The 12,941-nt window shown below is 43.5% G+C and overlaps 3 protein-coding genes and 2 long non-coding RNA genes across 7 annotated transcripts; 3 read left to right on the plus strand and 2 right to left on the minus strand.

The window, feature by feature from the left end:
• The first annotated feature begins 4 nt into the window (after positions 1-4).
• On the plus strand, positions 5-7,143 carry LOC119261785. Its single transcript, XM_037531523.1, has 2 exons — positions 5-901; positions 7,110-7,143. Exon 1 carries the CDS (start codon positions 168-170, stop codon positions 879-881), a length of 714 nt encoding a protein of 237 aa, XP_037387420.1. The 5' UTR covers positions 5-167; the 3' UTR covers positions 882-901; positions 7,110-7,143.
• Positions 901-4,095, plus strand: LOC119261781. 2 transcript variants are annotated; one of them, XM_037531512.1, is made up of 5 exons: positions 901-1,166; positions 1,383-1,465; positions 1,673-1,954; positions 2,425-2,721; positions 3,387-4,095. In XM_037531512.1, the coding sequence occupies exons 2-5, from the start codon at positions 1,414-1,416 to the stop codon at positions 3,608-3,610; spliced, it is 855 nt and encodes a 284-aa protein (XP_037387409.1). In that variant the 5' UTR covers positions 901-1,166; positions 1,383-1,413; the 3' UTR covers positions 3,611-4,095. The 2 variants fall into 2 exon arrangements, with proteins under 2 accessions (XP_037387409.1, XP_037387410.1); XM_037531513.1 differs by having other exon boundaries at positions 1,676-1,954.
• Positions 4,175-6,581, minus strand: LOC119261794. Its single transcript, XR_005129200.1, has 2 exons — positions 6,038-6,581; positions 4,175-5,457 (listed from the first exon to the last, which is right to left on the minus strand). It is a non-coding gene; the product is annotated as an uncharacterized LOC119261794 (long non-coding RNA).
• Positions 7,144-7,393: 250 nt separating the features above from the next.
• Positions 7,394-10,452, plus strand: LOC108416737. Of its 2 annotated transcripts, none has more exons than XM_037531508.1 (5): positions 7,394-7,523; positions 7,740-7,822; positions 8,030-8,311; positions 8,782-9,078; positions 9,744-10,452. In XM_037531508.1, exons 2-5 carry the CDS (start codon positions 7,771-7,773, stop codon positions 9,965-9,967), a joined length of 855 nt encoding a protein of 284 aa, XP_037387405.1. In that variant the 5' UTR covers positions 7,394-7,523; positions 7,740-7,770; the 3' UTR covers positions 9,968-10,452. The 2 variants fall into 2 exon arrangements, with proteins under 2 accessions (XP_037387405.1, XP_037387406.1); XM_037531509.1 differs by having other exon boundaries at positions 8,033-8,311.
• Positions 10,453-11,355: 903 nt separating this feature from the next.
• On the minus strand, positions 11,356-12,937 carry LOC119261793. The gene is made up of 2 exons (XR_005129198.1): positions 12,657-12,937; positions 11,356-12,472 (listed from the first exon to the last, which is right to left on the minus strand). It is a non-coding gene; the product is annotated as an uncharacterized LOC119261793 (long non-coding RNA).
• Between the last annotated feature and the right edge of the window lie 4 nt (positions 12,938-12,941).

Here is a 12,941-nt window from a genome sequence, read left to right on the forward strand (position 1 = left end):
CGCCCCTGAACACCCACCAACACCGCCTTAGCGAGCAGTAACGAAGCCGCTGCTCAGTGAACCGCTCCGCCCTCGGCGCGTCACTCGGCCGGTCCTCCTCCTGAGTGTGGAGGCGAGGGGACGCCGCCGTCCCCGCCTAGCCGGCTGCTCGGAAGACGCGCCACAGCATGGACGCCATCCCGATCGTCGACTTTGGTGAGTACAAGCTCCGAGATGATGAGGACGACGCCGTTCCCGGAGAGCGGCTGCAGGAGCTCCGCGAGGAGGTGCGGAGGGCCTTCACTGAAGTGGGCTTTGTTTACCTGAAGAACACCGGAATAGAGCAGGACGAGGTGCGTGCGCCGCGTGTTCTCAGCGCCTTTGGGCGGGTTGGAGAAAAGTCGGACACGTTTCATCCGGGCAGCCAGTTAAACAGAGCCGCACGCGGAGCGGGTCCGTGTAGTTGGTCACTCAGAGCCCCGAGTTTCAGTCCTCCCTCCAAACAGTTAGGTTTTTCGGCTTTCCTGAGTTTATCTCCTCCCTCCGAGATGTTCGGCTTTCCTGAGTTTGGCTCCTCCCTCCGAGTTTTTCCGGCTTTCCTGAGTTTGGCTCCTCCCTCCGAGATGTTCGGCTTTCCTGAGTTTGGCTCCTCCCTCCGAGTTTTTCCGGCTTTACTGAGTTTGGCCACTCCCTCCGAGATGTTCGGCTTTCCTGAGTTTGGCTCCTCCCTCCGAGTTTTTCCGGCTTTCCTGAGTTTATCTCCTCCCTCCGAGATGTTCGGCTTTCCTGAGTTTGGCTCCTCCCTCCGAGTTTTTCCGGCTTTACTGAGTTTGGCCACTCCCTCCGAGATGTTCGGCTTTCCTGAGTTTGGCTCCTCCCTCCGAGTTTTTCGGCTTTCCTGAGTTTGGCTCCTCCCTCCGAGATGTTCGGCTTTCCTGAGTTTGGCTCCTCCCTCCGAGATGTTCGGCTTTCCCGAGTTTGAGCCCTATAAAGGAACCTTCCCTCCAGCAGTGCAGACACTTCTCAGGTGGATCAGCTGTGGTTTGTCTTCACTGTATGCAGAACAGGATCTCCATCTGACAACATCTGTTTCTGTGATAAAACTGAAGAGAAAGGATCAGAACCTGCCAGAGCCAAACTCTATAACCTCCTACAACCTCCACCCTCTGACAGCTACAGGACAAACTGTGAGTACACGATGGATATTAATGCTGGTATTAATGCAGTTTACTGACTTATCATATACAAACACAAAGATGGTGATGCCCACATAGGAACAGAGAGCTGAGGGATCTGAAGAGGCTGTTAGAGTATATAAATGTATCTTAGATACTCTGTAATGTTTTGTAGATGATGAGTTTTGTGTCATTAACAGTGTTTGTTCCTTGTGTTTCCATCTGCAGGCTGTGTTGAGTCTCCAGCGTCCGCTCAGCCATGCAGCTCTTCAGCTTCTGGGTCCTCACAGTCCTGACTGCAGTCCTATCAGGTGAGAGTCCTCACTGCTTTCATTAAACAGCCTCACTGCCTCACTGAGGCTGGACTCAGCTGCTTCCACATCTTCATCTTTAGACAGTAAATATATGGAGCACAGACTGAGATTAAAGGCTATTAAGGTAGAAACACGTCCACTGTATCTACACTCACTGACCGTGATGCAGTTTGTCTATAACTGTAAACACTTGTTCTTCTTCAGCAGGTCAGCAGACACTGGCTAACTTCATCGACACCACATGGACGGATCTGAATGACCCAGCTACTCTGTCCTGTCCAGAGCCCTGTTCAGGGGTGGAGACCTGGGAGAGGAATGGACGGAAAGTAGCCGAATGTGGAGTTAAAGAAGAGTTGGAGTTCAGCTGTGAGAGACGCCTGGGCCAGAGTAGCCTCACCGTTCCTCAGGTTAATTACACCACCAGAGGATTTTATCACACCAAATGTGACGGAAAAGTGATCTGCTTCCAGAACCTCCAGCCCAGGCGTGAGTGTTTAGGGCATTACACTCTTCCTCTTTAGGTGAAATATTACATGGGATTTTAGTGAGTAGAAACTGTGATGGGAGCACTGATGTGTCAGAATGTAACAGTTCATAAAGTTCATAGTTGATTTTGTTGGAAATTCCTCTTTAAACTCTGGAGATGCTGTATCTCAGCTCAACAACCATAACAATGAATAACTGAACAGAAGATCCTTTAACAAAGTATTTCTGATTTCTGAGAAACTAAATGAGTTTGACCACATCATTTGTTGCTCGTTATTAAGCTGGTCAAAGATTACAGTGTTTGTAAAACGCTGCCGTCATGGTTTCCGCTTTGCCACATGCTCTAGAATGTGCACTGTGTGCTTAGTGTTCCTCTCAGACTGTATGACAGTGTATGGTACAGTAGTGTTATGGTAGTTTGGTGCTGGTGTGACTGGAATTACAAAGATCTCTGCTCATCTCTCCTGCAGCTCACAGCTCATCTGTTGAAGTTCCAGCTGGAGATCCCCTCATCTTGGACCTGCTCACGTTCCATCCAGTGAATCTAACGTTCTCCCGGACTGACGGAGGATCTGTAGCCCCTGTCCAGATGTGCTCTGTGGATGGACGCTCCGTTCTCTGTAAGGCGGGCTATGAAGACAGAGTGTCACTGCGTGGAAACTCCATGGTGCTGAGAGACTTGGTGCCTGCTGACTCTGGAGTCTACATGGTCAGAGAGGTCAACAATGGAGAGGCTCTCATACGGACAGTGTCGGTCACTGTTAAACGTAAGTACTTTTCTCTTGGGCTTATAAAGATGGTCTTGCTGTTTGGGGTCTTTGTGCTGTGTAGACTCTCTGGCTAGCCTCTCCACATATACAGTAATCGTTGTTGTTGTTGTACATTTAACGAAAAAAGAAAAGAAACAGTGAAGAATATTTTGGTCATAATCTGTAAAATATATACATACAAACCCAGCTGCCTTTAAAATAGCAAGCCTTAAAATAGCTTTTCTGCAGTGATCTTCTAATGCTTTTAGCATTCTGACACTTTTCTGCAACTTCATCAAATCCAAAAACTCTGTCCACTTCAGATTCATGTAAACTGTGAACATGTGAAATGTAAACAATTACATCCACCACCCTGGATCTGGACATCCAGATGGCCTTTATTACCTGGATAAGGTGTGTTAGTTTAGGGGTAGAGTTGAACATCTGAGTGCAGTTTCCACTGGAATTTCCTAGTTGGTGTTATGAAAGGTGTGAGATCTTGTGAGTGGTATTTTGTTTCTCTCTTTTTAAGGAGAGAAGAGCTCAAATATTGAAATTCCTAGCCCACCAGGATTTAGGAGCCATAGTCTTCATCTCTAAGCACTCTGACCTTTCATTACCTGAAGACTTTCCTAAAGAGCACTAATCACATTCAACCCCTCTGTTTTGTCTGTTTTCTTCAGATGTTCATCAGAGCTGGATGTGGAAGGATGAATATCAGCAGGGATTGAAAACCGGGGCACTGGGATTTGGGTTTGGAGCGCTGATCCTTGGTGTGATTCTGGGGTTCTTTGCTCTGCCGAGGGGGCTTTATCTGATGGACAGATGTGTCCAGAGGGTCAGAAGACGAGACTCTTCACGTGTGGATCAATCTGACGATGTGGAAAAGAGTGTTCCTCTGACATGAGGGAATACCGGGCAGTGGAATGACCCTCCTCATAGAGAAAGACTTTAAATAAAAAAGAAAAGACACTGAAAATTCTTTTTTTACTCTTTTTTTATATCCCAAAGCTGATCCACTCAAGGCCACTTCACCCATCTCAAGCTGGTTTCTTAATGCTTGATTTCATGTTCAAATGTTCCTGTTCCACCTTAAATGGTAATCAGTAATGAAAGTAGAAACATGGCTCAGGTCCTAATTTGCTGGTCCAGCCAGTTTCTTTATCATCCAGCATTGCAGCTCTTTAACTGGACCACGACTGGACCACGGTTTACAGGACACACTGGTGCTGCTGTGAAAGTTCTCCTGGTTCTGCAGGGTTTTATTCTGTAAATGTGAACGTGCTGAATAGGAGTTAGTCTGTTCAGTTTTTATAGGTATGAGAGCTGTTTTTACCTGCTACTTGTTACTGTTGTTCTCCTCTGTACAAAATAAAGTGAGTAATTATTCCATGTTTCCACATTTTTACACCTACTCACACATTTCACCATTTCCTTTGCTGAAGATACACATACAAAGCAAGTCATTTAATTATTGGATTTGAACAGTGTAGAGTTTATTAGGCGTTTTACAGGGATACTTAAAGACATGAAAAGCTTTTGGTTCTTTCTAGCAGTGATAAACACATTTGTTAAAGACCCACAGCGCCAGCTAGTGACAATTTCTGAAAAGATGAGGCCTCAGTGGATAATAGACTCAGAAGCTTATCATTGATGTAATGTTAGTTACTGTATTATGTCATATTAATGTTAAAATGACTTTGGGCCTTTTTGATGTGCACTTTCTAAGCAGTATTTCATGAGTTTTGAGGCATTTTAAGCATTTTGACATAAAAACTCAAGAGACAACCTGTAAACAGTATTATGGAAAGTTAAGAAAAATTTGTTTAATTATTCTTACATTTTCTTTTATTAAGCAGTAAAATAGTGGAAAATGTTCAAATAATAAATTTCTTTTGTGGACACTTTGTGGATTTTCCTCTCAAGACCCTCATGTATTCCTCCACCATGAATGGGTTAAAATGAATCGATTAACATACATTTAGCACCAAAACTTTATCACAAAAATCAGGCAGTGAATTCATAACCATGTCATGGAATAACCTTCTGCGAGGAGCTTTTAGAGGTGGACGTCTGGTTCCTATCACCACCACTGTGAATATAACAGCTTTTTAATGCTTTACTTAAATCTGTTAAGGGACTTTTTCACTACACTCAAACGTCATTGAAGTTAATTCACATAACCTTGTCACAAGAGCTTGGCAGACATTATATATGCTGATATAAGAGTTGTAGTGCATCATGCAGGTGAACTTAGTATTTAGTATTTGTTGTTTTTGTTAACAAAGCAGTAAATACAGCTCTTTTCTAAAACTTTAATTCCATGTTGTGATCGGCAGACATTCTGTGGCCCATAAAGGCTGAGTTTTAATAACGTGCTTTTCCCCCGCTGGTCTTCACCCGACTTGCAACTTTACTGTAGTGTACTTTGTAGACGGCCCCTTAACTAGTTCTCGTCGAGGTCTCAGCAGCCGGTAGAAATCAACGTGGTCCAAACCAACGTTGACGCAGTCCCGCACTTTACAGACGGTCCCTTGTACTCAGTCGGCTGATTTGATCAGATATTCTGGGCGAGACGGAAAGATTTTGACCAAATCCCGCGACTGCAGCTTCTTATTTGTTTCTCCACGACTTTAAAATGTCCTTTTGTTTCCGGGCGGTGTTCGCGAGTGTAGCAGACGTAAACAGGTTCGGACAATCAGAGATCAGCCACACCACAATGGAGAGTCAGACTTCAGGATTTTATTGCTGGAACTGAGCACAAAACATGGGGCAGAGTTAGCATAACACACACGCACGCAGGCAGACAGGCTCACGCTCTCTCTCCCTCTCCAGTCCAGCGGTCACCGTGTGACTGTGTCAGTTTTCCTTTTTTTTTTTTTTTTTTTTACATCAATTCAACCAAGTCCAACCCCACATCGAGCACAACAGAGGATCGGTAGAAGAAATAAACAAAACCAGCCGCGGAGATATCACAACCAGAACACACGTAAATATCACACAGTGTACATAAAATGTTAATATTTTGTATTGTAGATAAAATGAAAATATTTTATACTGTAAATAAAATGTAAATATTTTATACTGTAAATAAAATGCATTACAATGTAAACTCAAGCTAATTTAAACTGGCCAGATAGAGACCTTGGATACCGTATAAAATTATATAGAACACTACACAAGAGGGTATATTTATCACATATGGAGACATATATTAAATCACAATGAGCAACAAGTGGCCATTTTTAGAACTAAATTACTTAAACTGACTAAATCCATCAAAATTCTGGATTAAAAACTAGTTGTAAACACTTAAACTACTAGTAAAACATACCTGAGCACAAAACATGGGGCAGAGTTAGCATAACACACACGCACGCAGGCAGACAGGCTCACACTCTCTCTCCCTCTCCTGCACAAGGCAAAAAACTCATGAGGCACAAAACTGGGGTTAAAAACACTATTTACGCTGTGTTCTCATTAAGAACGGCAATTCAGCTTCACTATGAGGTTATAATACATCCTTCATCAGATTTATAGAGCTCTAAGCTCCTAAAGAGGGACTTTTACACGAGAGAGAGTGAATGCGCATCTTACCAGTCCAGCGGTCACCGTATGACTGAATAGCCCGGGAAAGCACACAGCTTTCAGGCGTGGTGTAGCGCTAATTAGTGCCCCATGTACAACAAATAAAGGGGGAACCCCAAAAGAAAACTTTTTTTACAGAGAACTGAGCTTAAAACGCACATATAATTTTGTGTTAAAGCTTTGAGGGAGTTCACATCAAACTATTAAATATTTCTGCAAGTATCTAAAATAACAATAAAAAAATTTGAAAGAGCAAAAATAATACGGTTACACGAGCAGCAGGAGGCGAATCGCCCCTGAACACCCACCAACACCGCCTTAGCGAGCAGTAACGAAGCCGCTGCTCAGTGAACCGCTCCGCCCTCGGCGCGTCACTCGGCCGGTCCTCCTCCTGAGTGTGGAGGCGAGGGGACGCCGCCGTCCCCGCCTAGCCGGCTGCTCGGAAGACGCGCCACAGCATGGACGCCATCCCGATCGTCGACTTTGGTCAGTACAAGCTCCGAGATGATGAGGACGACGCCGTTCCCGGAGAGCGGCTGCAGGAGCTCCGCGAGGAGGTGCGGAGGGCCTTCACTGAAGTGGGCTTTGTTTACCTGAAGAACACCGGAATAGAGCAGGACGAGGTGCGTGCGCCGCGTGTTCTCAGCGCCTTTGGGCGGGTTGGAGAAAAGTCGGACACGTTTCATCCGGGCAGCCAGTTAAACAGAGCCGCACGCGGAGCGGGTCCGTGTAGTTGGTCACTCAGAGCCCCGAGTTTCAGTCCTCCCTCCAAACAGTTAGGTTTTTCGGCTTTCCTGAGTTTATCTCCTCCCTCCGAGATGTTCGGCTTTCCTGAGTTTGGCTCCTCCCTCCGAGTTTTTCCGGCTTTACTGAGTTTGGCCACTCCCTCCGAGATGTTCGGCTTTCCTGAGTTTGGCTCCTCCCTCCGAGTTTTTCGGCTTTCCTGAGTTTGGCTCCTCCCTCCGAGATGTTCGGCTTTCCTGAGTTTGGCTCCTCCCTCCGAGATGTTCGGCTTTCCCGAGTTTGAGCCCTATAAAGGAACCTTCCCTCCAGCAGTGCAGACACTTCTCAGGTGGATCAGCTGTGGTTTGTCTTCACTGTATGCAGAACAGGATCTCCATCTGACAACATCTGTTTCTGTGATAAAACTGAAGAGAAAGGATCAGAACCTGCCAGAGCCAAACTCTATAACCTCCTACAACCTCCACCCTCTGACAGCTACAGGACAAACTGTGAGTACACGATGGATATTAATGCTGGTATTAATGCAGTTTACTGACTTATCATATACAAACACAAAGATGGTGATGCCCACATAGGAACAGAGAGCTGAGGGATCTGAAGAGGCTGTTAGAGTATATAAATGTATCTTAGATACTCTGTAATGTTTTGTAGATGATGAGTTTTGTGTCATTAACAGTGTTTGTTCCTTGTGTTTCCATCTGCAGGCTGTGTTGAGTCTCCAGCGTCCGCTCAGCCATGCAGCTCTTCAGCTTCTGGGTCCTCACAGTCCTGACTGCAGTCCTATCAGGTGAGAGTCCTCACTGCTTTCATTAAACAGCCTCACTGCCTCACTGAGGCTGGACTCAGCTGCTTCCACATCTTCATCTTTAGACAGTAAATATATGGAGCACAGACTGAGATTAAAGGCTATTAAGGTAGAAACACGTCCACTGTATCTACACTCACTGACCGTGATGCAGTTTGTCTATAACTGTAAACACTTGTTCTTCTTCAGCAGGTCAGCAGACACTGGCTAACTTCATCGACACCACATGGACGGATCTGAATGACCCAGCTACTCTGTCCTGTCCAGAGCCCTGTTCAGGGGTGGAGACCTGGGAGAGGAATGGACGGAAAGTAGCCGAATGTGGAGTTAAAGAAGAGTTGGAGTTCAGCTGTGAGAGACGCCTGGGCCAGAGTAGCCTCACCGTTCCTCAGGTTAATTACACCACCAGAGGATTTTATCACACCAAATGTGACGGAAAAGTGATCTGCTTCCAGAACCTCCAGCCCAGGCGTGAGTGTTTAGGGCATTACACTCTTCCTCTTTAGGTGAAATATTACATGGGATTTTAGTGAGTAGAAACTGTGATGGGAGCACTGATGTGTCAGAATGTAACAGTTCATAAAGTTCATAGTTGATTTTGTTGGAAATTCCTCTTTAAACTCTGGAGATGCTGTATCTCAGCTCAACAACCATAACAATGAATAACTGAACAGAAGATCCTTTAACAAAGTATTTCTGATTTCTGAGAAACTAAATGAGTTTGACCACATCATTTGTTGCTCGTTATTAAGCTGGTCAAAGATTACAGTGTTTGTAAAACCCTGCCGTCATGGTTTCCGCTTTGCCACATGCTCTAGAATGTGCACTGTGTGCTTAGTGTTCCTCTCAGACTGTATGACAGTGTATGGTACAGTAGTGTTATGGTAGTTTGGTGCTGGTGTGACTGGAATTACAAAGATCTCTGCTCATCTCTCCTGCAGCTCACAGCTCATCTGTTGAAGTTCCAGCTGGAGATCCCCTCATCTTGGACCTGCTCACGTTCCATCCAGTGAATCTAACGTTCTCCCGGACTGACGGAGGATCTGTAGCCCCTGTCCAGATGTGCTCTGTGGATGGACGCTCCGTTCTCTGTAAGGCGGGCTATGAAGACAGAGTGTCACTGCGTGGAAACTCCATGGTGCTGAGAGACTTGGTGCCTGCTGACTCTGGAGTCTACATGGTCAGAGAGGTCAACAATGGAGAGGCTCTCATACGGACAGTGTCGGTCACTGTTAAACGTAAGTACTTTTCTCTTGGGCTTATAAAGATGGTCTTGCTGTTTGGGGTCTTTGTGCTGTGTAGACTCTCTGGCTAGCCTCTCCACATATACAGTAATCGTTGTTGTTGTTGTACATTTAACGAAAAAAGAAAAGAAACAGTGAAGAATATTTTGGTCATAATCTGTAAAATATATACATACAAACCCAGCTGCCTTTAAAATAGCAAGCCTTAAAATAGCTTTTCTGCAGTGATCTTCTAATGCTTTTAGCATTCTGACACTTTTCTGCAACTTCATCAAATCCAAAAACTCTGTCCACTTCAGATTCATGTAAACTGTGAACATGTGAAATGTAAACAATTACATCCACCACCCTGGATCTGGACATCCAGATGGCCTTTATTACCTGGATAAGGTGTGTTAGTTTAGGGGTAGAGTTGAACATCTGAGTGCAGTTTCCACTGGAATTTCCTAGTTGGTGTTATGAAAGGTGTGAGATCTTGTGAGTGGTATTTTGTTTCTCTCTTTTTAAGGAGAGAAGAGCTCAAATATTGAAATTCCTAGCCCACCAGGATTTAGGAGCCATAGTCTTCATCTCTAAGCACTCTGACCTTTCATTACCTGAAGACTTTCCTAAAGAGCACTAATCACATTCAACCCCTCTGTTTTGTCTGTTTTCTTCAGATGTTCATCAGAGCTGGATGTGGAAGGATGAATATCAGCAGGGATTGAAAACCGGGGCACTGGGATTTGGGTTTGGAGCGCTGATCCTTGGTGTGATTCTGGGGTTCTTTGCTCTGCCGAGGGGGCTTTATCTGATGGACAGATGTGTCCAGAGGGTCAGAAGACGAGACTCTTCATGTGTGGATCAATCTGACGATGTGGAAAAGAGTGTTCCTCTGACATGAGGGAATACCGGGCAGTGGAATGACCCTCATCATAGAGAAAGACTTTAAATAAAAAAGAAAAGACACTGAAAATTCTTTTTTTACTCTTTTTTTATATCCCAAAGCTGATCCACTCAAGGCCACTTCACCCATCTCAAGCTGGTTTCTTAATGCTTGATTTCATGTTCAAATGTTCCTGTTCCACCTTAAATGGTAATCAGTAATGAAAGTAGAAACATGGCTCAGGTCCTAATTTGCTGGTCCAGCCAGTTTCTTTATCATCCAGCATTGCAGCTCTTTAACTGGACCACGACTGGACCACGGTTTACAGGACACACTGGTGCTGCTGTGAAAGTTCTCCTGGTTCTGCAGGGTTTTATTCTGTAAATGTGAACGTGCTGAATAGGAGTTAGTCTGTTCAGTTTTTATAGGTATGAGAGCTGTTTTTACCTGCTACTTGTTACTGTTGTTCTCCTCTGTACAAAATAAAGTGAGTAATTATTCCATGTTTCCACATTTTTACACCTACTCACACATTTCACCATTTCCTTTGCTGAAGATACACATACAAAGCAAGTCATTTAATTATTGGATTTGAACAGTGTAGAGTTTATTAGGCGTTTTACAGGGATACTTAAAGACATGAAAAGCTTTTGGTTCTTTCTAGCAGTGATAAACACATTTGTTAAAGACCCACAGCGCCAGCTAGTGACAATTTCTGAAAAGATGAGGCCTCAGTGGATAATAGACTCAGAAGCTTATCATTGATGTAATGTTAGTTACTGTATTATGTCATATTAATGTTAAAATGACTTTGGGCCTTTTTGATGTGCACTTTCTAAGCAGTATTTCATGAGTTTTGAGGCATTTTAAGCATTTTGACATAAAAACTCAAGAGACAACCTGTAAACAGTATTATGGAAAGTTAAGAAAAATTTGTTTAATTATTCTTACATTTTCTTTTATTAAGCAGTAAAATAGTGGAAAATGTTCAAATAATAAATTTCTTTTGTGGACACTTTGTGGATTTTCCTCTCAAGACCCTCATGTATTCCTCCACCATGAATGGGTTAAAATGAATGGATTAACATACATTTAGCACCAAAACTTTATCACAAAAATCAGGCAGTGAATTCATAACCATGTCATGGAATAACCTTCTGCGAGGAGCTTTTAGAGGTGAACGTCTGGTTCCTATCACCACCACTGTGAACATAACAGCTTTTTAATGCTTTACTTAAATCTGTTAAGGGACTTTTTCACTACACTCAAACGTCATTGAAGTTAATTCACATAACCTTGTCACAAGAGCTTGGCAGACATTATATATGCTGATATAAGAGTTGTAGTGCATCATGCAGGTGAACTTAGTATTTAGTATTTGTTGTTTTTGTTAACAAAGCAGTAAATACAGCTCTTTTCTAAAACTTTAATTCCATGTTGTGATCGGCAGACATTCTGTGGCCCATAAGGCTGAGTTTTAATAACGTGCTTTTCCCCCGCTGGTCTTCACCCGACTTGCAACTTTACTGTAGTGTACTTTGTAGACGGCCCCTTAACTAGTTCTCGTCGAGGTCTCAGCAGCCGGTAGAAATCAACGTGGTCCAAACCAACGTTGACGCAGTCCCGCACTTTACAGACGGTCCCTTGTACTCAGTCGGCTGATTTGATCAGATATTCTGGGCGAGACGGAAAGATTTTGACCAAATCCCGCGACTGCAGCTTCTTATTTGTTTCTCCACGACTTTAAAATGTCCTTTTGTTTCCGGGCGGTGTTCGCGAGTGTAGCAGACGTAAACAGGTTCGGACAATCAGAGATCAGCCACACCACAATGGAGAGTCAGACTTCAGGATTTTATTGCTGGAACTGAGCACAAAACATGGGGCAGAGTTAGCATAACACACACGCACGCAGGCAGACAGGCTCACGCTCTCTCTCCCTCTCCAGTCCAGCGGTCACCGTGTGACTGTGTCAGTTTTCCTTTTTTTTTTTTTTTTTTTTTACATCAATTCAACCAAGTCCAACCCCACATCGAGCACAACAGAGGATCGGTAGAAGAAATAAACAAAACCAGCCGCGGAGATATCACAACCAGAACACACGTAAATATCACACAGTGTACATAAAATGTTAATATTTTGTATTGTAGATAAAATGAAAATATTTTATACAGTAAATAAAATGTAAATATTTTATACTGTAAATAAAATGCATTACAATGTAAACTCAAGCTAATTTAAACTGGCCAGATAGAGACCTTGGATACCGTATAAAATTATATAGAACACTACACAAGAGGGTATATTTATCACATATGGAGACATATATTAAATCACAATGAGCAACAAGTGGCCATTTTTAGAACTAAATTACTTAAACTGACTAAATCCATCAAAATTCTGGATTAAAAACTAGTTGTAAACACTTAAACTACTAGTAAAACATACCTGAGCACAAAACATGGGGCAGAGTTAGCATAACACACACGCACGCAGGCAGACAGGCTCACGCTCTCTCTCCCTCTCCTGCACAAGGCAAAAACTCATGAGGCACAAAACTGGGGTTAAAAACACTATTTACGCTGTGTTCTCATTAAGAACGGCAATTCAGCTTCACTATGAGGTTATAATACATCCTTCATCAGATTTATAGAGCTCTAAGCTCCTAAAGAGGGACTTTTACACGAGAGAGAGTGAATGCGCATCTTACCAGTCCAGCGGTCACCGTGTGACTGAATAGCCCGGGAAAGCACACAGCTTTCAGGCGTGGTGTAGCGCTAATTAGTGCCCCATGTACAACAAATAAAGGGGGAACCCCAAAAGAAAACTTTTTTTACAGAGAACTGAGCTTAAAACGCACATATAATTTTGTGTTAAAGCTTTGAGGGAGTTCACATCAAACTATTAAATATTTCTGCAAGTATCTAAAATAACAATAAAAAAATTTGAAAGAGCAAAAATAATACGGTTACACGAGCAGCAGGAGGCGAATCGC

The sequence above is a fragment of the Pygocentrus nattereri genome, chromosome 20 (genome assembly GCF_015220715.1).
Source record: "Pygocentrus nattereri isolate fPygNat1 chromosome 20, fPygNat1.pri, whole genome shotgun sequence".
In the NCBI taxonomy this organism is placed as follows: domain Eukaryota; kingdom Metazoa; phylum Chordata; class Actinopteri; order Characiformes; family Serrasalmidae; genus Pygocentrus; species Pygocentrus nattereri.